At 40.7% G+C, this 24,534-nt stretch overlaps 1 protein-coding gene across 1 annotated transcript in view; it reads left to right on the forward strand.

Moving 5' to 3' along the window:
* The window catches only part of LAMA2 (laminin subunit alpha 2), a 458,477-nt gene that overhangs the window by 150,434 nt on the left and 283,509 nt on the right, over positions 1–24,534 (forward strand). Inside the window, exon 4 of the mRNA XM_084624485.1 lies at positions 3,272–3,514. Within this exon, the coding sequence (XP_084480611.1) occupies positions 3,272–3,514 (243 nt within the window). The remainder of the gene's footprint in view (positions 1–3,271; positions 3,515–24,534) is intronic.

Consider the following 24,534-nt stretch of genomic DNA (forward strand, 5'->3'; position numbering starts at 1 on the left):
AACTTGCTTGCCTCCCCAACAATCAGACGAAGCGCTTTCGTGTGTGTATGGGTAAGGGTACTCTTCAATCATTTTGAGGGGGTGGGAAATCTTGTAACTTCTCTAATATAGACAAGGCCTAAGAATGATTGAAAAATCATTCAGCCACCCCATTATCCCTATTCCATTTTTTGTTGTTAGCATGTTTGGAATCTGTACCAAAGCGAGGAATTTACCACCATAAGGGTGTTATTTTCAGCTGGTGTTGATCAATGGAGCTTTATTGACTTACAGCAACTGAGGGATCTGATACTGAACATTTACAGTTTAATGGTGCCTATTGTAGCATTACCAGCCTGCCTAAAAGAAACTGTTTCTCCCTGAACTCCTACTGATGTGCAGTTCCACAACTCTCTCAATGCATGTTTGTGTCTAAATGGGACCATTTAGTCCATACTCTTTTGTGGGGATCAAAAAATTCATTTAGTTCCCAAGTTTGGCTTTCCTATTCTATTGCATGGCCCAGACTGAAGGAATAATCTTGTTTTATTACAAAGACACCCTCTTTGGGGTCAGCTGATGAATGGAGACATGAATTAGAAAAATGGAATGTGATTCATAACTCTATGGAATGTAAATAATTTGGCATAATTTCAAAAGCTACTTTTGGAATTCTCAAATCAAAGGCAAGACAGAGACAATGCTCTGGGTCAGCTGAAAACTCTAACTAGTGTGTGTTTAAAAATGAATCTTTATGTACTACACTCTAACGTGTTTTCTTAAGTTGAGAAAAAAAATTCCATGAGCTGCAGCATCTCAACTGTTTATTTTCTTTCCCTTTATATTTTCTTTAAAACTTTATTGCATTTTTCTTAACACAGATAAACAAAAATAAACAAAACCAAAAGATATGTAATCAACTGATAATTCATCCATAATGTACAATATCTCAATGGACTACAAAAGAAAGGAATTAGGATAAGTCTTCTGCAGTTACACAGGATCCTTATTAAAGTATGGTTCCAATCTGGAGTGACTATAAAAATGGAACCTTCATACTCAACAAGTCTGCTTACTTTAGTTGTAAAAGCAGCTTTTTACTTTCCTTTATTCTCGTGAGCCCTGCAGAGCCCAACACAACTGAGAGCGTAAAGTGAACACTGGCAGCAGGTTTTGCAGCGACGAGAACATCTATTTGAGCAATGATGATATTGGAGCTTGATAGTATTCAACAGTAGAAAATACTCCTCGTCCATCTCTGTTTTTCAGTGAATACTCTAGGGTTGTCAGACCAAACACTGCTCCTCCCATTTGTTATCCTGTATTTCAGTGCGATTGCACAGATTTCAGCCATTCTGCTGTTGTCCTAATATCTGAGCTTCGAGTATAAACTCAAATACTAAAGTATTTATTAGGAATATATCACAGTGAGATCTCTGGACTGGATGTTTTGAGCCAAAAAAGTTTACATGGCTGGACTAGATCAGACATATTAGTGTAATATGAAATTATTTAGTTCAATGGAGCCACTACCCATGCAAAAAAATCCAAAATAACTTTCTGTACAAATATATCAGAAACAGTCTCCTAGACAATGCAGTTTTTTCTCAACAATTACAATACAATGTTTTAAAAAAAATTATTGAGCTCTCCAATTAGATTGTTTCTTTCCAAACAGCATAATTTTGTGAGGGGAGAAAATAAAGTTTAGCTATTTTTAAACTGTCTTAGACTGTTTGCAGTAAATGACATATGTTAGTGTGATCCGGTGTGGCTGTAATTTATGGCTGCAATTCAATCCGTCAGTAAGTGGGAACAATGAAGAGAGTAAAGGGCATGTATGAAATAGGAGGAGAGTGATTGAATGAGAGCAATGAATAGTGTGGTTAGTCTTTCCTAGCTCAGGGTTTTGTTGGTTTATATACTGATATATGTCCACCAAAAAAAGTGTTCATAACCAAGTTCTCATGCCATGAGTGGACACACTAATACTCACCACCTAAAGCAACCCTCAACAAATCCACTCCCTTATGCATGTTTTTCAAGTTGAAAACCAGACGGCAAGTGCTGTGACAGCATGGTGCTTGTAGATACTGCAGGAGCTTCTTCTTAAGAGGGAAGAGAGCAGGGAGCTTCTCTTGCCTGCCCCTAGTCCCATCCCAAAGATCTGCAAGCATTGTTAATACTTGGGCTTCACAGAGGGCAGAATTCTGTGCTGTGGATCTTAACTATTTTGTTCTTGGTATGTGCCTGGAGGGCAGAATGATGGAGTTGAGGTGTAGATCTGATAATTTTTTGTCATATATGTTCTTCACAGTCACTTTCCCAAATCCAACATTGAAACCATTAAGCCAGAAATTAGTGCAATATTCTCCCTCCGGCCTCCTTCTGTAGGTGCTCATGGCACTACCTCATAGAAAGGCGAGTCTAACTATTAATTCACTGTACATTCATCCCTTCTAACAGGGACCTATGCTCTCACTCCTCTGCTTCACTGTTAGTACTGTGGTATCTGTATGTTATTCGGGGAGAAGATGCTGCAGCATTAGCAAATGTTGTTCTGGAGCTACAAATGCAGCTATTGTTTGTGGCTCAAATCCCAGCAAGCCGGCTAGCAGGAAAAAACCTTGTACATTAACTGGAAAGGCAGATGAAGCAGACAATAATAAGTGTTGATTACATGCTATTATTCTGTTTATAGTGACATTTCATGTATCTCTATAAGGCTTATTTATGGCAGCTGTACAGAAGCCATGTGATGTGGCCAGAAATGTTTTATGGAGAAATTTCATGTGACATGATTACCCACTATTGTCTTAACCACAGAGTTTCACATGAGAGAGAAAATCACAATTGAGTTTGGGAAATGGGTAACTGTTACAAAAGGTGTGTGTGTGTATATGCTCAAATGAACGTTTATATGCATATATTGCTATATAATATAGTAAATTGTACGAATGTAAATACCATATACAAAGATAAAATTTTCAATATTTCAAATGAAACTGAAGGAGAAGTTTGGCAATTCTCTAGTGAGTTAGATTGAATCTGGAGGATTATTTTTTATCACACTTCCAAAAGTCTGTGCTGCCACAGTGGAATTTCTGTCTTGCAGAAATGTTACTGGAGAAGGGATATTTTCACGGTCAAAGAGTTTCACTGCAAGGTGTTGCCTTCTTTCATTTTCAGGGAAAAATTCTCAGATGAGAATTGACTATATTTAGCTTTTTTACTTTGGCAGAAAATGAATATATAAATATACATTTACTTGTATTTTTAATTTGTTCTCCAGGTATTCCAGATTGCATATGTTATTGTGAAAGCAGCTAATGCGCCTCGACCTGGGAACTGGATTTTGGAGCGTTCACTGGATGGTGTTAACTATCAGCCATGGCAATATTATGCCATAACAGACACAGAATGCCTGACACGTTACAACATTCATCCCCGCAGAGGGCCTCCATCCTATGCAAAAGATGATGAAGTTATATGCACTTCGTTTTACTCCAAGATCCACCCACTGGAGAATGGAGAGGTAAGATGGGAAATATACTGCAGCCAACATGCCAACAGAAATATTGTTTTGCTTAATTGATAAGTATATGCCTTGTGCAGACAATGTTTTTGTATAGGCTTTATATATGAAGGATGGAGCTCTTTTCTTATATGTGCATCAATAGAGGTTGCCATATACCCCATTAAACAGGGAGAAATACTCACTAATAAACACATGCAGTGTGAAGGAACTCTGTGGTCCTTAATCTCTAGTACTTGCAGGCAACTCCTTTGTAGTTAAGATAGGCAACAATTCCAATAAGAAGCAGAGAAAGATACTGGGCGAAACTCCCATTGACTTCAGGGGGGTTATGATTTCACTTGCTGCATTTAAATATACCACTTGCAGCTGTAAGCCACTTTCCCCTTCCTTTTTCTTATTTAAGTGGCAAAAAATTTATATTTTTCACAGAATAAATGTTCATATTTATTAATCTTACTCACATCCTGATAATTCACAAAAATAAAATGACAGTTGGATATGGAATAGATTTTAGGCAACACATTTTGGTGTACATTAGTCACAGGGTGGGATATTTTTCTCTTACTGTACTGACTGTGATTGCTGAGTAATTCCTGACTACCATTCAAAATCTCATGCTTTTTTTTTTTTTTAAACCAAAACTGTTCTTGAGTTTGTGGAGCTTCTGAACGTTCAGCTTTTCTTCTTTCATACTCCATGCCTATTTCACTTCAACTATGCACCTCACTACATATCCCTGCTAGATTTTTTTTTATGAACAGAATGACATAGCTCCTAGTTATGGGTGACTTTATTGTATTTTTTTTTCAGTAGTTTACATTTCAAGGCCCACAGCTTCCTGACATGCTGCAGTCAGGACTGCTGTCAGCAAACTTTTCACAATTCTGGACAATACTCAGAACATGCATGTTTCTGAGCTCTCAAAATGCTATCTGTCTAGAGACACAGTGGCTTGAACTGTGAAACTGGGAGGCTGGAGGTCTGCATTGAAGAATTTGTGTATTTGCAAGCTTATATTTCTGTGTGCAAGTACCATGATTATCTGTGCAAATTGGGAGTTGAGGCATGGAAACAGCCATTTCTAATGCAGTTTCAGAAATAATACATATAAATGTAGGCATGAAAATGTACACAATTTCTTGCAAGGAAATTTTCAAAAGGACCCGAATCTGCCCTTCTAGCATGTGGAATCGGATACACACAAGATACAACTCAAGACATAGACACCATTTGTGTTCTCTTTTCACATGAAGTAGAGTGTACACATGTAAAATGTAACACTTGGCTATGCAAATGACAGTGCTAAAAACTGTGTGTGTACAGATGTCATATTTCTAAAATATTTATGAGTAAGTCCAGGGAGTGAATAGGGGATTTGAAGCAGCAATTTTACTAAGATAGACATTTCAGACAGTTTCCTTTGGTGAGAACATTTGTATAGTTAAAACTAATGCCACCAGAACCCTTTCAGCATCTCAGTTGATTTAAATTCATTCTCTTTCTTTAAGGGCATAATTCTCTTCTGAGACTTGCAGGCAAATCTTGACTCCAATCTTCTGCTGTCCTGTGAATGAAATTGTTCAATCAGATCCATGCCTCCTTATGTCCTTAACGTGGATTAAACTGGTTTCAGTGAACTATGGACTCCTAAGTAACGAAGGGCCCCAGTTCAGTAAAGCACTTAAGTATGTACTTAACTGTAAGCACATGCTTAATTAAGTCTTATTGACTTCAATGGAACTTAGCCCATGCTTAAAGTTAAGCACTTGCTTTAGTTCTTAGTCTCTAAGGTGCCACAAGTCTTCCTTTTCTTTTTGGGTTCCATGTGTTGTTAGATTGGGATGTTGCATCAAAGCTCATAAAGAACACATACCAGTGATTATGATACTTAAACAGGGCTCTGATTTTAAGAAAAGGAGACTTGGTTTGAACAAGGAATGTATTCAGCATAATGTCCAGCTAAAGCAAATTCTTATCCAAAAACTCTAGTCCACTGGAGGCATGATAATAAAAACATCCCTCTGGAAACTTATCTCACACTTTTAAAGTATCCTTCCGTGATGCAGATCTATATGGAAAGTCAACTATCTCCAGTGGAGACCATCAAGTGGAGTTTTCACAATCATTGGAAGAGTTTGATTCCATGTAAATTAATAAACATAACCTGTAACCTACACAAACCTGTTACCATAGGTGTAACGTCAATCTTATCTGTTTTATTAGTACAGACAGCACTATGAAATAAATGGCAGCCACAGTCAGTTTTTTAATATTCGGTCAAAACACACATGAGGTGAGAAACAATAAAATAGAAATCCATACAGACATCATAGTTAGCCATATCTTACATTGCAGAAGATTTGATTGGACCCTGGTCTTTCAGCAGAGCTAAATATGTGCATTACTTATTTCACTTTCAGTGTAGAACTGTGATTTATATACTAGTTACTGAAAGCCAAGATTTGCATGCATGACTAGTGATTGTGGGTATCTTCATATCTTGGTGACCTGCTTGGGATACCTTGAAGGAGCCTGATTTTCAGACAGTGTGTACTCATCATCAAGCCTGACTACGTGCAGGATGTGTATGGATCTACAAGACACTGCCAAAGTCAGATACATGCTCTGGTATTACACATTTGTTCATAGCAACATTTGAAATTAAAACCGGGCAAATTAGAGGGGAGAAACTCCTGTGTTGGAGCCCTTTTAGTGAACGTTATCTAATATATACATATATTTTAGTCAATGAGTTTATTGATGATAATATTAATAGAAATGGCAATTTTAAGTAATTATTAGCTATATTAATCAAAATGCATATCTGGAATTCATTAACATGGTATTTGCTCCAGAAAGAAGTTTCTAAGATATATTCTCAGCCAATCAGGGAATAGAAACAGTACCACATGACTTGTCTTCAAGCCAACCTAACCAACACAGCTGAATTTCATATAACAGATTCTTTACAATCAGGTGCTTGTAAATAATCACTCTACAGGGCAAGAATTATTTACAGAGATGATTCAGTGACTAATTTTTTTAACAAATAAATTTGAGAAAATCAAAACCTGCTCAAGAACATTTTATGAACAATAAAATGGGCGAAATCAATTAAATTAGTTACTTGATCAGCTCTATTTGAATAGCACTCTGAAAAATGTTGACTTAAGTAAATGCATTGATACCACTGAAACAGTCAAATCCACCACACATTCTGAAGTCATTGGGACTTATGGCTTGTAGGAAAGGTAGAATGTTAGTCACACTTCACTGCAAAGACTGTGACATTTTGTTTTTGGTTACTGCATGTTTCTCAAAGAACATCAATACATGAACAGACCTGCAGTATGGTGAAAGCTTATTTTCAGTATGAAAATATATCTTCCAATATCTTAAATATTATCAGATGAGGATTTCTTTCACATATATATTAGAGGATGACATGTTCTTTATTGTTTTTATAAAGCAGGTTCCTTGATTTAATGTTAATTTGTTTGACATCAGTCAGGAAACTAAAAATATATCTGGGGGACATATGAGGAGTTCTGTGACTGCCATGTTTTAGTGTGGGGAGAGGGCCATAAGAATTAGCTCATGTCCCTTTTGGTTTCATGACATTTCCATCTTTCCTTGCTGGGATTATTACTTTTGATTTCCTCAGATCATCATTAGTCTGAGAACTAAAAATTAATAGTTAACATAGTGATTTTTTGCTTCATTTCCCCAGCACAGAAGTCTATTATTTACATCTAATTTGTTCCTTTTTTACTGCAATCACTTTCTTGTTTTTCTCGACTGTAACCAATGCCTGGACTTCTGTTTGATTCTATTAGGTAGATATTGGTCTCGGGAACATTATCTTAGTGCCACTTATTCTTCTGAGTGGTAGCCGTGTTAGTCTGTATCAGCAAAAAAACAAAACAAAAAAAACCAAAAAAACCAAGGAGGACTTGTGGTACCTTAGTGACTAACAAATGTATTTGGGCATAAGCTTTTGTGGGCTAAAACTCACTTCATCGGATGCATGCAGCAGAAAATAATTAATTGGAATTAATTTGCAAACTGGACACCATTAAATTAGGCTTGAATAAAGAATGGAAGTGGATGGGTCATTACACAAAATAAAAACTATTTCCCCATGCTGTTTTTCACACCTTCTTGTCAACTGTTTGAAATGGGCCATCCTGATTAAAACGACAAAAGTTTTTTTTCTCCTGCTGATAATAGCCCACATTAATTGATTAGTCTTGTTACAATTGGTATGGCAACACCCACTGTTTCATGTTCTCTGTGTATATATATCTTCCTACTGTCTTTTCCACTGCATGCATCCGATGAAGTGGGTTTTAGCCCACGAAAGCTTATGCCCAAATAAATTTGTTAGTCTCTAAGGTGCCACAAGTACTCCTCATTTTTTTTACTTATTTTTCTGTGGACTGTATAGAGTTTTCATCTATTTTGATGTTTTAAACGGCATGTATAATGTCACATACTGTACGTTTTATGCTTAGACACATGAAATTTTCCCATTGTATCCTGTCAGTCTTTGCTAGATGCTCCTAAGTTAATCTGAAGAAGAATGGGAACTGAGGTGCTTCTGCCTCTCACTGTAACTCATTAAATATTTTAGACATTTTCATCAAAAATGACCTTTTCTGCTGGGCTGCAGCTTGATTTGGGGTGGAGCGAAATGGGGAAGTCATCTCTTTTCACCTCCACCTACAGAAACATTCCCTCAAGCACAGACAGATGTTTCAAGCCTATTATAGGGAACAGGCAGAAACTTAGAGGAAAATAAATTGTTTTGCCATTTTCTACATAACCAATTGTCTCTGCAAGCAGAGCTTGCAACTCTAATCTAGTGAAAAAGGGCGGAGAGAGCTCTACTCAGGGTCTGTGCCAAAAGCATTCAGGGTCACTGGTGAAGCAATAAGAGGGATAACTCATCATCCAGGAGGCTGCATGCTTCCTCATTGGGCTTTCAGCCTTTGGCAACTCTATAAAAGAGAAGATAGGATTTGAATTTAGATTTCTCCTTTGGCAGTGATGAAGAAATCTAAATCCAAATAGCCATTTGACTACCTGGTTCACTTTACTGTGATCCCATACAAGAGATCTGAAAAACTGCTCTTCAGAAGATATGATTAATGTTAGGTTTCAGAGTAACAGCCGTGTTAGTCTGTATTCGCAAAAAGAAAAGGAGTACTTGTGGCACCTTAGAGACTAACCAATTTATTTGAGCATGAGCTTTCGTGAGCTACAGCTCACTTCATCGGATGCATACCGTGGAAACTGCAGCAGACATTATATACACACAGAGATCATGAAACAATACCTCCTCCCACCCCACTGTCCTGCTGGTAATAGCTTATCTAAAGTGATCATCAAGTTGGGCCTTTTCCAGCACAAATCCAGGTTTTCTCACCCTCCACCCCCCGCCACACAAACTCACTCTCCTGCTGGTAATAGCCCATCCAAAGTGACAACTGTCTTCACAATGTGCATGATAATCAAGGTGGGCCATTTCCTGCACAAATCCAGGTTCTCTCACCCCCTCACCCCCCTCCAAAAACCACACACACAAACTCACTATCCTGCTGGTAATAGCTCATCCAAAGTGACCACTCTCCCTACAATGTGCATGATAATCAAGGTGGGCCATTTCCAGCACAAATCCGGGTTTTCTCACCCCCCCACCCCCATACACACACAAACTCACTCTCCTGCTGGTAATAGCTCATCCAAAGTGACCACTCTCCCTACAATGTGCATGGTAATCAAGGTGGGCCATGTCCAGCACAAATCCAGGATTTCTCACCCCCCCCCCCTTTTTTTTTCCGGGACACGGACACACACACACACACACACACACACACACACATACACAAACTCACTCTCCTGCTGGCAATAGCTCATCCAAACTGACCACTCTCCAAGTTTAAATACAAGTTTAACCAGAACATCTGGGAGCAATTAAGCAAACTTGCAAGAAGGAGAAATATCTCTCCCTCTGTGGGTACAGTCTGTCTTCCTGAGTATTGTTTCAAAGTATCAGTCTGCAGTAAGTTTAATAAAAATAGGAATAGCTGAGAGTGCATATAAATTGCAAAGGCTAGTCCAATTTACACATTTAAAAGGCACACAGATTTGTATATGAGGAAGATGGGATCAGGGAATCAGAGCTGGGAATGATTCTGTTGTGAATGGAGAGTGGGTATGCCTTGGATTGGTGACGTGGTCACTTAGTATTAATGGCAGGCCAAGCCACTGGGGGAAAGAAGACAGTTTGGATCTAGAGACCCTGCACAAGGAATAATTACTGTTCAGTCTCTTTCTTAAAGTCCCACACACACCCCCACCCCACCCAGGGGGCATGAATTTTCAGATGTAATGGTTCCTGCTGAGGGGAAATCGTATTAATGCTGCAAAAAGAAAAGGAGTACTTGTGGCACCTTAGAGACTAACAAATTTATTTGAGCATAAGCTTTCATGAGCTACACCTCACTTCAGCTTATGCTCAAATAAATTTGTTAGTCTCTAAGGTGCCACATGTCCTCCTTTTCTTTTTGCGGATACAGACTAACACGGCTGCTACTCTGAAACCGGTATTAATTCTGGACAGCCACACAGCTGGCTGTTCCTAGTACACGTTGCACTTACCGCTTCTCCTCTTCATTAGACCGAGCAGCAGAAAGGCAACAATGTTTAGGCTCCTGCCTATTATCCTGGACCGCTATCATAATGGGAGCCATTTTTACACCTGATCTGTTAGACCGATGACCTTGATAGGTCAGCACTAGACATGGAAGGCAGAGGAGCTGTTTTTCAAGCAGAGCCTAACTATGTGGTGCACAGTAGAAGAGAAGTGTGTATAAGGCAGATCAACTGACTTGAGCCCAATATGGAAAGAAGTTGCTAGAATGGAATCGTTGTGTTATATTGCAGCTCTCTGAGAGTCAGAGGAGAGTACAGCCAGGCATAAGTCACAATCACTTTACTTTTGCCTTTCCCCCGCACATGTATTCTGGCTAATTGTTTGTCTCTTTCTTCTAAAGTATCAGAGATGGCTTCAGCTGGAGATGGGACACGGGATGAGGTTTGCCAGTGCTCTGAGGTGGTACTGAGCAGTCTCTCTCGGGTGCTTGGCTGGCTGGTTCTTGCTCACATACTCAGGGTTTAAGCATTGGGGGCAGGGATAGCTCAGTGGTTTGAGCATTGGCCTGCTTAAACCCAGGGTTGTGAGTTCAATCCTTGAGGGGGCCATTTAGAGATCTGGGGCAAAAATTGGGGATTGATCCTGCTTTGAGCAGGGGGTTGGACTAGGTGACCTCCTGAGGTCCCTTCCAACCCTGATATTCTATGTCAATATGGAGGATGGGTAAGGAATTTTCCCCCAGGTCAGATTGTCGGGGTTTTGGGTGGGTTTCACCTTTGTCTGTAGTGTGGGGTGCGGGTCACTCACTGGGGTCATCTCAGTTAATCATTTCCCTGCCATTGTGGGGACCTCAGCTATCAGTGCCCTTTTCTCTGCCAGTGGCACATACTAGCTTAGTCTCCTTTGCGTTGTCATACTTTGGTCTAATGTTGGGTGTTGGATTTAGTGTGTGGGTGCGGGGTGGCGCTGGTGGTCTGTGATATACAGAAGGCCACACTAGATGATCTGGTCGTCCCTTCCAGCCTTAAACTCTATGAGTTCACATGGACATCATTGCTCTGGAAAAGCAATCTGAGAAATAACAATTTAGCTAGGCACTGATGCATGCTTTTTAATTAAACCTTTCACAGTAATAATAATATAATATATATTCTTTTTTCTGTCACTCTCCTTTCCCCCTCCCCCTGTTACCTAGAGAGTAATCAAATTAACTAGGATAATTGCAAGCTCTTCTGCTTTCCATCACATTGTAATTTTACTATATTCTATTTCATTTTTCGTGACAGTATAAGCTTCAATGTTCAGATTAGTTATGTCAGGATTGTCAAACATCAGTCACTGGTAACCTAGTACAAAGCCAATATGGTATCACAGCCCAGAAAACACATGTGTGAACACACTCATCTCCCCCTCCCCCCAAAAAAAACCCACATACGGTATACAATGTGCCACTAATGGGGGAAAAAAGCATTCAGAAAGCTACATGCTCCTTAAAGAATCTGGAGTTGGCAAGGGAGAACTCAGAGTTTCAGGCACTAGCAAGTATATTTTGGTAGAGATGGGGGAATTATTGCTGTTGACAAATACTTAACACCTTTGTGAGAGATGCTTTTCATTAAGAAGAAAATTAAGTCAGAAAGGTTTAATTTTGGGGATGTATTCCATTGTCTCTGGTCTGTGACCCTTCCCTCATTTATATTTTTAGCTGTGGCTAGTACTAGTCTTTGCTGATTTCCAGGATCTGTAAAGTTATGAAACTTTAGCTGTATTTTTGCAAGGAAAACTTATCTGCCTGGGAATAGGAATCTGGCATAGATGGATTTTGGCCATATTTGCCATTACCTAACACATAGGCCAGGCATTTTGGTTCAAACCTAACATCTCTTCTCTGATCTTTCTGAGCCAGTGGCAGTAGATCAGTAGCATGCTGGAAGCAAAATGCCTGTCTGTAGATAAAGTTAAGCATACAGTGGCCTTCCTAGGATCTGTAAACAGCTACTTTATTTTCTAACCCATTAAAGTTACTTACACTATTCTGAGCCATTTCAGCCCAAATGTACACCTTTAGTGGGTCATAAGTACTAAAACAGTGGGTTATTTACTTTAACAGTGTCAACTTACTCTCACTGTCTCATTTAATTTGATAAGTCTGCAGCATAATGGATAAAAGCATGCTACCCGTGGCCAGATGTACAGTATTAATGTAATATTGATTCTTCATAAATAGAGCAGGGAAATAAGAGGGATTTAGAAAGGAGCTGTTAGATGTCAGAGACAGCAAGGCAGACAAACCGAAGGAGAATACTGGAGACAAATAAAAGGACATGTATTGATCATGCATTCTCTCATAGTCACCATGTTCTGCTGATTGGTACTTAGAGAACTACAGTTATTCATTGTGGGAACCACATATATTCACTGGCTTATATTGTATACAATTTTATGTATAAATAATGCTTCAGCTCCATATCTGCTCCATAAGCATATATGGAATTGCAGAACTACCTAGTGTGGTATGTAACCTATTGTTTAAATGGGCCTCTGTACCAGATGACTGGAAAACAGCTAATATAGTACCTATTTTTAAAAAGAAAAGGAGTACTTGTGGCACCTTAGAGACTAACCAATTTATTAGAGCATAAGCTTTCGTGAGCTACAGCTCACTTCCTCAGATGCATATCGTGGAAACTGCAGCAGGCTTTATATATACACAGAGAATATGAAACAATACCTCCTCCCACCCCACTGTCCTGCTGGTAATAGCTTATCTAAAGTGATCATCAGGTGGGCCATTTCCAGCACAGATCCAGGTTTTCTCACCCTCCACCCCCCCACACAAATTCACTCTCCTGCTGGTGATAGCCCATCCAAAGTGACAACTCTTTACACAATGTGCATGACAATCAAGTTGGGCTATTTCCTGCACAAATCCAGGTTTTCTCACATCCCCCCACCCCCATACACACACAAACTCACTCTCCTGCTGGTAATAGCTCATCCAAACTGACCACTCTTCAAGTTTAAATCCAAGTTAAACCAGAACATCTGGGGGGGGGGGTAGGGAAAAACAAGAGGAAACAGGCTACCTTGCATAATGACTTAGCCACTCCCAGTCTCTATTTAAGCCTAAATTAATAGTATCCAATTTGCAAATGAATTCCAATTCAGCAGTTTCTCGCTGGAGTCTGGATTTGAAGTTTTTTTGTTTTAAGATAGCGACCTTCATGTCTGTGATTGCGTGACCAGAGAGATTGAAGTGTTCTCCGACTGGTTTATGAATGTTATAATTCTTGACAACTGATTTGTGTCCATTTATTCTTTTACGTAGAGACTGTCCAGTTTGACCAATGTACATGGCAGAGGGGCATTGCTGGCACATGATGGCATATATCACATTGGTGGATGTGCAGGTGAACGAGCCTCTGATAGTGTGGCTGATGTTATTAGGCCCTGTGATGGTGTCCCCTGAATAGATATGTGGGCACAATTGGCAACGGGCTTTGTTGCAAGGATAAGTTCCTGGGTTAGTGGTTCTGTTGTGTGGTATGTGGTTGTTGGTGAGTATTTGCTTCAGGTTGCGGGGCTGTCTGTAGGCAAGGACTGGCCTGTCTCCCAAGATTTGTGAAAGTGTTGGGTCATCCTTTAGGATAGGTTGTAGATCCTTAATAATGCGTTGGAGGGGTTTTAGTTGGGGGCTGAAGGTGACGGCTAGTGGCGTTCTGTTATTTTCTTTGTTAGGCCTGTCCTGTAGTACTACAGGACAGTAGTACTTGTTAGGGGGGGGATGTGAGAAAACCTGGATTTGTGCAGGAAATAGCCCAACTTGATTGTCATGCACATTGTGTAAAGAGTTGTCACTTTGGATGGGCTATCACCAGCAGGAGAGTGAATTTGTGTGGGGGGGTGGAGGGTGAGAAAACCTGGATTTGTGCTGGAAATGGCCCACCTGATGATCACTTTAGATAAGCTATTACCAGCAGGACAGTGGGGTGGGAGGAGGTATTGTTTCATATTCTCTGTGTATATATAAAGCCTGCTGCAGTTTCCACGATATGCATCTGAGGAAGTGAGCTGTAGCTCACGAAAGCTTATGCTCTAATAAATTGGTTAGTCTCTAAGGTGCCACAAGTACTCCTTTTCTTTTTGCGAATACAGACTAACACGGCTGTTACTCTGAAACCATTTTTAAAAAGGGTTCCAGAAGCGATCCTGCCAATTACAGGCTGGTAAATCTAACTTCAGTACTAGGTAAATTGGTTGAAACTATAGTAAACAACAGAATTATCAGACACATACAGGAACACAGTATGTTGGGGAAGAGTCAACATGGCTTTGTAAAGGGAAATCATGCCTCACCAATCTATTAGAATTATTTGAGGATGTCAACAAGCATGTGGACAAGGGTGGTTCAGTGGACATAATGTACTTGGACTTTCAGAAAGCCTTTGACAAGGTCCTTTCACTGTAGGCTCTTAAGCAAACTAGGCAGTAATGGGATAAGAGGGAAGGTCCTCTCGTGCATCAGTAATTGGTTAAAAGAGAGGAAACAAGGATTCCCCCAAGGATCTGTACTGGGACCAGTGCTGTTCAACATATTCATAAATGATCTGGAAAAATCATTCCACAAATACAGGGGCCACGTTAGTAGTATTATGCCCCTACATTTTGTCCCACTTGGACCTCATTCTTTCACTTTCTGTCTTTGGCTCTTGCTGTTAAGATTCTTCCTCCTCCACCTTGTTGCTTTCTCTCTCTCATTTCTTCATACTTATTTGCTTTCTACCTCCTCTTCCCTTCAGACCTTTTGTTCTTGCTCCCTGATTTTTTTGGGTGCTTAGAGTCTGATTCTTCATCTCACATAAACATTTGATAATTACACTTCTCTCCTTTTTCCCTATAGTTGTTCTTGGCACTTGAAATACCATGGTAATAAGTGTAGTATAAATACTTAGATACATAGAAAGATACAAATGTAGTGTGACAGTGTCTCATAGATAACTGCAATGAGGACTTTAAAAATGTCGCTGATAAGTTGAGGCAATGCATGAAATTAGCCGAGAAAGAGAGACCGAAATAAGTTAAGGGAAGAATCTCAGAGGAAACGAGGAATTTACTAGAGAAGCAGAGGAATATGAAGCGAAATGATGGCGACAAACATGAGTACTCTCTCCTCTGCAAGCTGGTAAGAAGAAGACTAAAGGAGGACTTTGAGAAGCACCGAAATGAGAGGCTCTTAAAGACGGCTGAAGATCGCAGAAGCCTCAAAAAATGCAAACAGGAATTAACGCTGTACAGGTTGACAATAATGGTGCTGAAGAACAAGGATAGAAAAGCAGTAATTGACAGAACAGGGATGGAAGAGGTCTGCAAAGATTTCTACACTGAACTGTTTGCGTTTCTTATAAATATCCCACTACCAACATTTCAACAGACCAACGAGCGCATACTTCCAGTCCTTGTACGTAAAAATCAACATTCAATTTACCAAATGAAGGCATGAAAAGGTCCAGGAAAAGATGTATTGACAACCAAAATGATAAGAACTGGAGGTCATGACCTCTGGAAAACCCTTGTTCAGAGGTTTATCCATTTCTTAGGAATGCAAAATATACCATCCAACTGGAAGGAGTCCAATGCCAGTTTGCTGAACAAGAAAGGCAATCATGAAGATCTAAAGAACTATCGTCCAATATGCCCGCTCTCACATGTTGACAAGCTATTTACCAAAATAATAATGTAACCCTTCTGCCCATCAGAGTTGGCAGCAACAAGGGCCGGGTTCAGTATCCAGGGATTCCATTCCAATAACACAATGCAAAACCGGCTCGAGCCCCCACCCAGTGACCTGGGACAAATATATACCACCCCCGCTGGGCGCCTCCAAGAGGCAATACTTCTCCTCTCGCAAGCACAGAGTCTGAGTGTAGCAAAAGCCTTTTAATAGCAGAGAGAAACAATGTGGCATTATGTTGGGGAAACACCACCAACAGGATTCATAACACAACCCATGAGCAAAAAACCCACCCCAAGCAAATTGGGGCATGCCCCTTTCCCTTTGGTTCTTGAGTCCAGCAACCCCAAATCACCCAAAGTCCCAAAAGTCCAACAACCCAAAAGTCTCTGCCCCGGTCACTGCAGCCCCAGAGTTTGAAAGTTTATCTGCAGAGTTTTACCTCCCAACCTGGATGGAGATGGGCGGGGGTGTAGGGGCACCTTACATGGTCCAAAGCCGATCGCCCCACCTCTCCATGGGGCTCCACTCTGCTCCACCAGCTGTCCCAACAAATCGCTCCGCTCTGCCAGCGGCCCCCAGTGAGCTGCTCCAGGCATCCTACAAACTGCTCCACTCCACCAGCTGCTCTGCTCTGCCAGCTGTCCCATGAGCCGCTCCAGCCATCCCCGTGAACTGCTCCGCACTATATCTTCAGGCTCCCCAACTACTTAACACAACACTCAGTGATTTCAGCTCTTAGTCAGTTCAGTTCTTTGGTGAATTCAGCTTGTAGTAGGGGAACCTCAGTGCTGGTGCACCATTGGCCCAAAATGAATTCAGCTCAGCAGCCTGTAACTAGACTCCTAATGGAATCAAAATGAGCTCTGATATTCCACAGTGGAGAGAGGAGGCAGTGCAATTAGCATGTATGGCCCTCACCAGGAAGCCCATACCACCAAGTATCAATACCTGTCCCCAGCCTCTCTCTATTCCTTGGGTTTTGGAACCCATGACCCTTGCCTAGCGAGTGCTGCTTAGTTGATGGTGAGTCCCTCCATCATAACAAAAGACCAAGTACAGTTCCACTTTCCTTGATTCACATAATCATAGTTTATTCCTGCCCTAGTAACAGAGAAGCTGGGGCTCCTACAGCAGCCAAAGTGACCATCTAGGTGGGGTGGGTGTGTCTATGTTCAGATGGGGTGGGTGTTCAGATCAGCCCCTGAAGTTCTTTTCCACAACCCACCATGACTCACCACCAGATGTCAGAGTAGAGCTCATCCTGACTCTGCTTACAGTAACAAATCAACTGTCACAGAGTCTGGATGAGCAGCAGCTAAGAGAGTAGGCAAGTTTTCAAAGGAATTTCAGTACATTGGACCATATCTTTACGATAAACCAGCTATTGGAGCACTCAAAGGAATACAAATTGCATTTATGCATTGCCTTCGTTGACTATGGAAAAGCATTCAACAGCATAGAGATCAATGCAGTGCTGAAAGCTCTTGCAGAGCAGGGCATTGACACAAACTACATCAAACTACTAAAGGAAGCAAACTCTGACTGCACTATGGATATAACTCTATTTGACACTCCCGTTCACATCCCAGTCAAAAACAGTGTGAAGCAAGGAGACAAAGTTTCACCGAAACTCTTCACAGCCTGCCTTGAAATGGTAATGAGGTGGATGAATTGGAAGAGTGGAATCAGCATCAATGGAGAGCAGTTAAGCCACCTTAGATTCGTGGACGATATTGTGTTGATTGCTTAAAACGCTATCAAACTACAGAAAATGCTCTGAGAAAAGCAACTGAGTCGGACTGAAAATGAACCACTCTAAAACAAAATGTATGTGTTTTGATACCTTGCCAAAAGCCCAAATATTATTCAAAGGAGAATAAATAGAAGTTGAACAATACGTCTATATAGGCCAAGAAATTAACATGCGCCACGGTCAGGAAGGGGAACTCTCGCAAGGAAAGAAAGCCAGTTGATGTGCATTCAATTCTATCAAGGATGTCTTCCAAGGAAAAATCAACAAGGCAATGCACACCAACCTCTTCAACTCAACAGTACTGCCAGCAATCTTGTATGGCAGCGAAACATGGTTGCTGACGAAGATAGAGGAGCAACAACTGTCTGTTCCGGAGAGGATGGTGGAAAGAAGAATTCTGCTGTTTTAAATCCGTGACCAAGTCCCCAGTGAAGTGATCAGACAGCAGAGTGGAATGCAGAACATCATTGTTCAAAGCAGGTACAGTAAAATGTGATGGGCCGGGTATAAGGCTAGGATCACTGACAATCGATGGACTGTAGCTGTCACTGAGTAGTACCCACAGGAACTGAAATGACCACTCAGCCAAACTCCAAAGGGATGAGAAGATTTTATCATAAAAAGGCATGGCTGCACATGGAGAAGGAAGGCCAGGATAAGAGAAGAATGGAAGACATATTGTGATCGGCGCAATCTATCTGGGGGCTGAAAGACTGATCGATCAAGGTGATCAAGGTGCCAATGTAACAATTTTGGTGGATTTTATGGGCATTTCTCATCTCCCCACAACCGTCATTAACGTGATTCTACTGTTAGAACCAATGGCAGACATTGGAATGAAAAATCTGTCTCTTCTACACTTCTTCTAGCTACTGTTTCCAATGCACATAATGCTAAAATTATATTTAGTAAGCCCCTTTTGGTGTTCTGTAAGAGCCTCTGTGATGAAAGTAAAGATTTTTGGGAAGAGAGGCAATTCACAAGAGGATCTTTCTTACAAAATGTGGGAGAACCATTGCTCTGAACTACCCATATCCTCAAAGCCTTCAGAAAAGGATTTCAACCATAGATTCCTAGGAGGCACAAGCTGTTCTACAGATTACTAAACACTTAGCAGCTGCATCTTCTTCAGCTTTTTTTTAAGCATTGTTTGTGTTAGATGGGGGAACAGTGTTTTGAGGATATTTTCACAAAGAAGTTAACACCTCAGTCTTTTGTTTTCTCTGACAGTGGCACACAGCAGTGTAGTCTCCTGAGGGCTAAAATACTTTAATTTAAATGAAGCATTTGGCTCAACATAGGGGTACTTGGGTGAAATATAATGGCATGTGATATGCAGGAGGTCAAACTAGATCATCTAAGGGTCCCTTCTGGCATTAAACTCTATGAAACTATGAAATCAACATTTCAATTTTCTAGAGCCCCTTCCAGCTGAAGATTCACTGAGGGGGGAAAATGAGAGACCAAATGCCTTAGGCAAGGGCTTTCCTTTTGACTGATGTAGGGTGTGCCAGGAATAGAAACCAAATCTTTTGGGTCCCAATCCGAGGCTTTAATAACAAGACTTTCCTTCCTCCCTAAGATCAACTGCCTAAGCCAAATAATAAACTGAGGATGTAGAGGAGGTGATGTAACATTCTGTTGTCTTTTCCCTTTTCCTTCCCTTTCCTCACAGGAGTTTTCCTGTCACCATTTTTACTATGGTAAGAATGTTGATATAGCAATAGTGGCAACGCTGCGTTGCTACCTCAAACTTTTAACCCCGTGGTTTTCCTGAAATGGTAATAAGGTAAGTGTAAGGTCAAGAGGTAATTTCCTGTTTCTGTGCTTAAAAAAAAAAAAAAAAGGCTAATCTGACTGAACAGAGGCATCAGTCTTTGTTTATTTCCTCCATACAAGTGGAAGCCTGAAGTACACAGTAAGAGCCTGAAGGAAAATGAGAATCCTTAAATAAACAAAATACAAATATTTTTTCATTAGAAAAAATTTAGACACAACTTAAAACTGCACTTATGGTTGCAGCTGAGAGACAAGTGGTTTGATTTTAAAATGTTGCCATTCCATTCACTTGCCATGTGCTCACCTTCTGTCGCCTCATTCCTTCTTCCAGTCATCTTTGTGTTTGCAGGGCTTGATTCCCTTGACTCCCTCAGATATATTTTGGGGGGAAGGGGCAAATTCCTCTCCCTCTGGCAGGGACTTTGTTCCAGTCCCTGGTCACTTCCCCTCTTACATAGAGACAATGGGTTTTGCTTGGATGGGGAGCCTGCCCTCTCTCTTACTCACTCAGTGCATGAGCCAGTGCCTCCAGGAGTTGACTTCTTGATGGACTCCCTTGCACTCTGCTTTACAGGTATAGACATGCATCAGGTCACAACACCATTTGGCCCAGTTACCTCTCCGTCTGGACAGAGGGGCAGCCAGTCAAATTTCAGTGGCGTCGCAATGCCACACATTGAAATTTGGCCCATCTACCCCTCTGTCTGTAGGGAAGGGGCTGGGTCCAATTTCAGTAGCATTGCAATTCTCAAACAGTAGCCATACTGATTTAATACAGGTCTGTTTAAAACTGTCTGGTCCATGTCCGCCCTTCCCCCCCGGCTCTGCAGCCTATGGATCTTTGAGGAAGTGCAAAAACTTGGGAGGCATTCACCTGAGCAGGCCTCTCTCATAAGCACCACTGCTTCCAAGACCCCAGTTACCTGGGGATTTAAAGCTCCTCTGTCCTAGTATCAGACCAATGATGTCAGGAGTGTCAAACTCTGCTACTGCTCAATGCTTGCCTGTTAGTGTTCTCTTCTTTATGCCTTAGTGCTTAGCCTGTTCGCTAGAATATGTCTGGTTGATAGGGAGAGGCAAAGAAAGGAAAGGGGAAAGGGATTTACAAATGAACTGTAAAATTAATTCTCCCCACAGCCAGATTTAATCCTTGTACACTAGGAGTTGGGGATTGCCAACACTAACAGGTCAAAGGGTCAGCATTTCCAACAGTACTCAAAACTAAAAGGTATTCAATTCAGTGTCAGTGAGATTGAAAATTTGCTATGACATCTTTCTACTCAATAAAAGATAACTTGGTGCACATAGTGATTCCAGGACACATAAAAAAGGAGTTTGCATAGGAATTTATGAATAAACTCAATCATATCTACCTTACTATTTCCATTTTTAATTTGACCTTCTGAGCACCCAAACTGCATTTTGTATGTTGTCTTTGCCTGTGGAAATCTGACTCCAGAGCTTGAACTGTCAGTTTGCCTTGAGTTGCGACCATTGTTCTCTGCAACAGCAGCAGGTACAGAAAAGATGCCTGCAACGTGAATAATAATGCCAGTAATCTCTCTCTCCATGTGCTCTTTTGCAATCTCTCAAGGCATAAAAAAATTCAATTTATCTGAAATTATTATACAATTAAAACCAAGACACCTGTACTGTGCATTCCCTTAGAGTATTTATTTGTAAATGTGTGAAAGGAAAGATGTTGTTTTGCACCAATATTTAGTGAAGACACAGGGTACATCTACATCTTCCCAGCCCAGGTAGACAGACATGCACTAACTTTGCTTGAGCCAGCATGCTAAAAATAGCAGTGTGTGTGTGTGTTGGGGGTGGGGGGGGGTAGCACAGCTGACAGCCTGAGTAACAAACCCACCAGGAACCTTACTCAGGCAGCTAACTTGAGCTGCCGCCAGTGCTCCTCTGGCTACACTTTTAGCATGGTAGCCCTGCTTGAGCTAGACCGTGTCTATCTACTCCGGCTGGGAAGCATGCTTCCAGCTGAATTATAGTTGTACCTACTTGATGGTTACACAAAGGATAGTGGGAAAACTTGTAGTAACAGTCATTTATTATTAACAATTCTAAAATTTGGCCTGCCTGTGCTAAGCATTTCCTTCAAACAATTTACACTTCTTGAGCAAGAATCACACTCTAGACACAGGCAACATGGTCTACTGCATGTAGCTTGGCACTTGGGAGTCCTGAGTGCTAATCCTGGCTTTCCCACTGACTTGCTGTGCAGTCTTGGGCAAGACAATTAATGCAGAGGTGGCCAATCTGTGGCTCTGGAGCCACATGCGGCTCTTCAGAGGTTAAGATGCGGCTCCTTGTCTAGGCACCAACTCCAGGGCTGTAGCTACAGGTGCCAACTGTCCAATGTGCCGGGGGGTGCTCACTGCTCAACCCCTGGCTCTGCCACAGGCCCTGCCCCCACTCCACCCCTTCCTGCCCTCTTCCCCCTCTCCCCACCCCCAGAGCCTCCTGCATGCCATGAAACAGCTGATTGGGAGGTGCAGGGAGGGAGGGGGAGGTGCTGATCGGTGGGGCTGCCGGTGGGTGGGAGGCGCTGGAAGAAGGATGGGGGAGCTAATGGAGGGCTGTTGACATATTTCTGTGGCTCTTTGGCAATGTATGTTGGTAAATTCTGGCTCCTTCTCAGGCTCATGTTGGCCACCCCTGAATTAATGTCTGCCTCAAGTTTCCCAACTGTAAAACAGAAATTTTAGATATATTATAGAGATATTGAACCTAATCGTAAGTCCACTCAACAGAGAGACTCCCATTGACTTCAGTGGGCATTGGATCAGGCCCTCATTCAGTGCTTTGAAAATATACAGTGCTATATTAACATAAAGGTGTGGATGGTGCAATCCCTACTCACATTATTTACTAAAATGAATAGTTCCATTGAGTTGAATGGGATTACTCATGTATATAAGTGCTCACCTGTGGGAGTAAGAATAGTACAAACTAGCCCAAAATATTAAGTCTGCAAAACTGGGGAGTAGACCACCCTTTCTTCCTGTATTTTGGCACTTACACTTTTAGCTGGAGTTGGAACGTTCAAATGAGAACACAAACAGGAAAAAACAAGTGTACAAAAAGTTTAACCCATCTTTTTTTCAAACTAATACGAGGCATTGCAGATGAGAGTTTGGGGAAAAGGTTCAAGTGTGGATCTGTTTGCCTGGCTCTACAGTATTTTTTGTCTCATTGAGTAAAATGGAACTTGAGTGACCCACATAGAAATTATCTATCTATCTATCTATCTATCTATCTATCTATCTATCTATCTATCTATCTTCTTATACATGTGTGCCATATAAGAATACATTTTACATGTTGGACTTACACAATAGTATACTATCTCATTAACTAATGTAGAAATATTAACTAATATTTCATATAATGCAGTTCAAAAACATGTAACATATAGTAAAATATGGCATGCTGTCTACGTGTGTGACACATTTATGCTTGTTCCACATGGGGAAATTGTCTGGGCAAACTTTTATTATGTGGTAGGGCCTATAGGTGCTATTAAATTACAAATAATGATAATAATTCAACTGTTTAACTGGTGTGCAAATAGTACTGCACCTCACTACTATACATTGTAGCAAGCTACATGCTTTGGTGTTGAGCCAGAAGAAAAAGAAAACTATACTAATTGCCTCTTCAAAATTTGGTGCTATTTTGCAGAGCATTAGATCACTTTCTTTGCATTAAACCTGGCTTGTGACCTTTTCAACTTGTAAAATGTAAAGAGGATATAGAATTACTGTTAGATAAGAATATTTAAATTATATACCAGAATGAAAGTGACTCTTAAAAGTTATTAATAAGCTGGACAGCAATCTGTCATTAGTTTGAAAACAAGGGGGAAAGAGGTTTGCTGTCACTTCCCTGGGGGCCAACTTGGAAACAAAACTTCCTCCTGGTAGCACATGAGACAATCCTTTTTTCCATTTTGGCGTTTCCTCTGTCCCTCAGCAGACACTCTGTTGTAATTTCTGCCATTTGTGGAAAACAGAACAATGATTTATAACATGAATCATAAAGCTTTCTGGGATAATGTGTTGCAAATGATTTAAAAGTAACAATTTATAAAGTACATACTGTACTGAACAATCTTTCATAGTTTGGGGGTGGAGGATAGAAAGGATTAGATAACCTGTTTGGTCTTTTCTCTGCCTAATTTTTATGATTCTATTGACTGTAATTGTTAACTGGAAATCGAAATACAAATAGCTCAGATTAAAATAAATATCTGCCAATATCACCAAATAATAATACAAAGATTTATACCTATATTTGCTAATCATATTTGTATATCATACTTGAAACCTGACTCACTGTTTTAGGGCTACGTAAACTTGCAAGGCTCCTGAGGGAAATGCACTTCAGAGTTTCAGCGTTTATTTGGGTCATGGGGATGACAATCGCAATGCTGCTCTTTTTCTTTTAGGCTGGCAGCCATGCTGTGGCCAGTGGTTGGTTTCATTCCAGCAGAAGAATCATACCATGGTGCACTAAGCAAACTATACATATTTTTTTTTCTTCTTGTGCACGAGAAGAAGGAATTTAGGGTTCCTAAATAATTACTTGAAGGGAATTGCAAAAAGAAAAGGAGTACTTGTGGCACCTTAGAGACTAACCAATTTATTTGAGCATAAGCTTTCGTGAGCGAAAGCTTATGCTCAAATAAATTGGTTAGTCTCTAAGGTGCCACAAGTACTCCTTTTCTTTTTGCGAATACAGACTAACACGGCTGTTACTCTGATACTTGAAGGGAATGGATATCTGAATACCCTGCACTGTTGTCTGAAATATACAGTAGAAAATGTCATGTATATTGAATAGGATCATTAATTACTTTTCATAACATTTATTATTTACTTAGATAGATCAATTGATAGATGGATTTAAGTAAATCTATCATTCTGTCTATCTAATCTAGTACTGTATAGGGCCCCAAAGTGAACCAGTGTAGAGGAGGATGTGAATGAGTTAATGTGGTTGCTTGTTTCATTTTGTTGATTAGTAAAATCCAAGAAAGACTTAGTGGGGGGCTGGGACAGGGTTGGTTTGGT

This window comes from Lepidochelys olivacea (assembly GCF_965140295.1).
Source record: "Lepidochelys olivacea isolate rLepOli2 genome assembly, chromosome: 3".
Classification (NCBI taxonomy): Eukaryota; Metazoa; Chordata; order Testudines; family Cheloniidae; genus Lepidochelys; species Lepidochelys olivacea.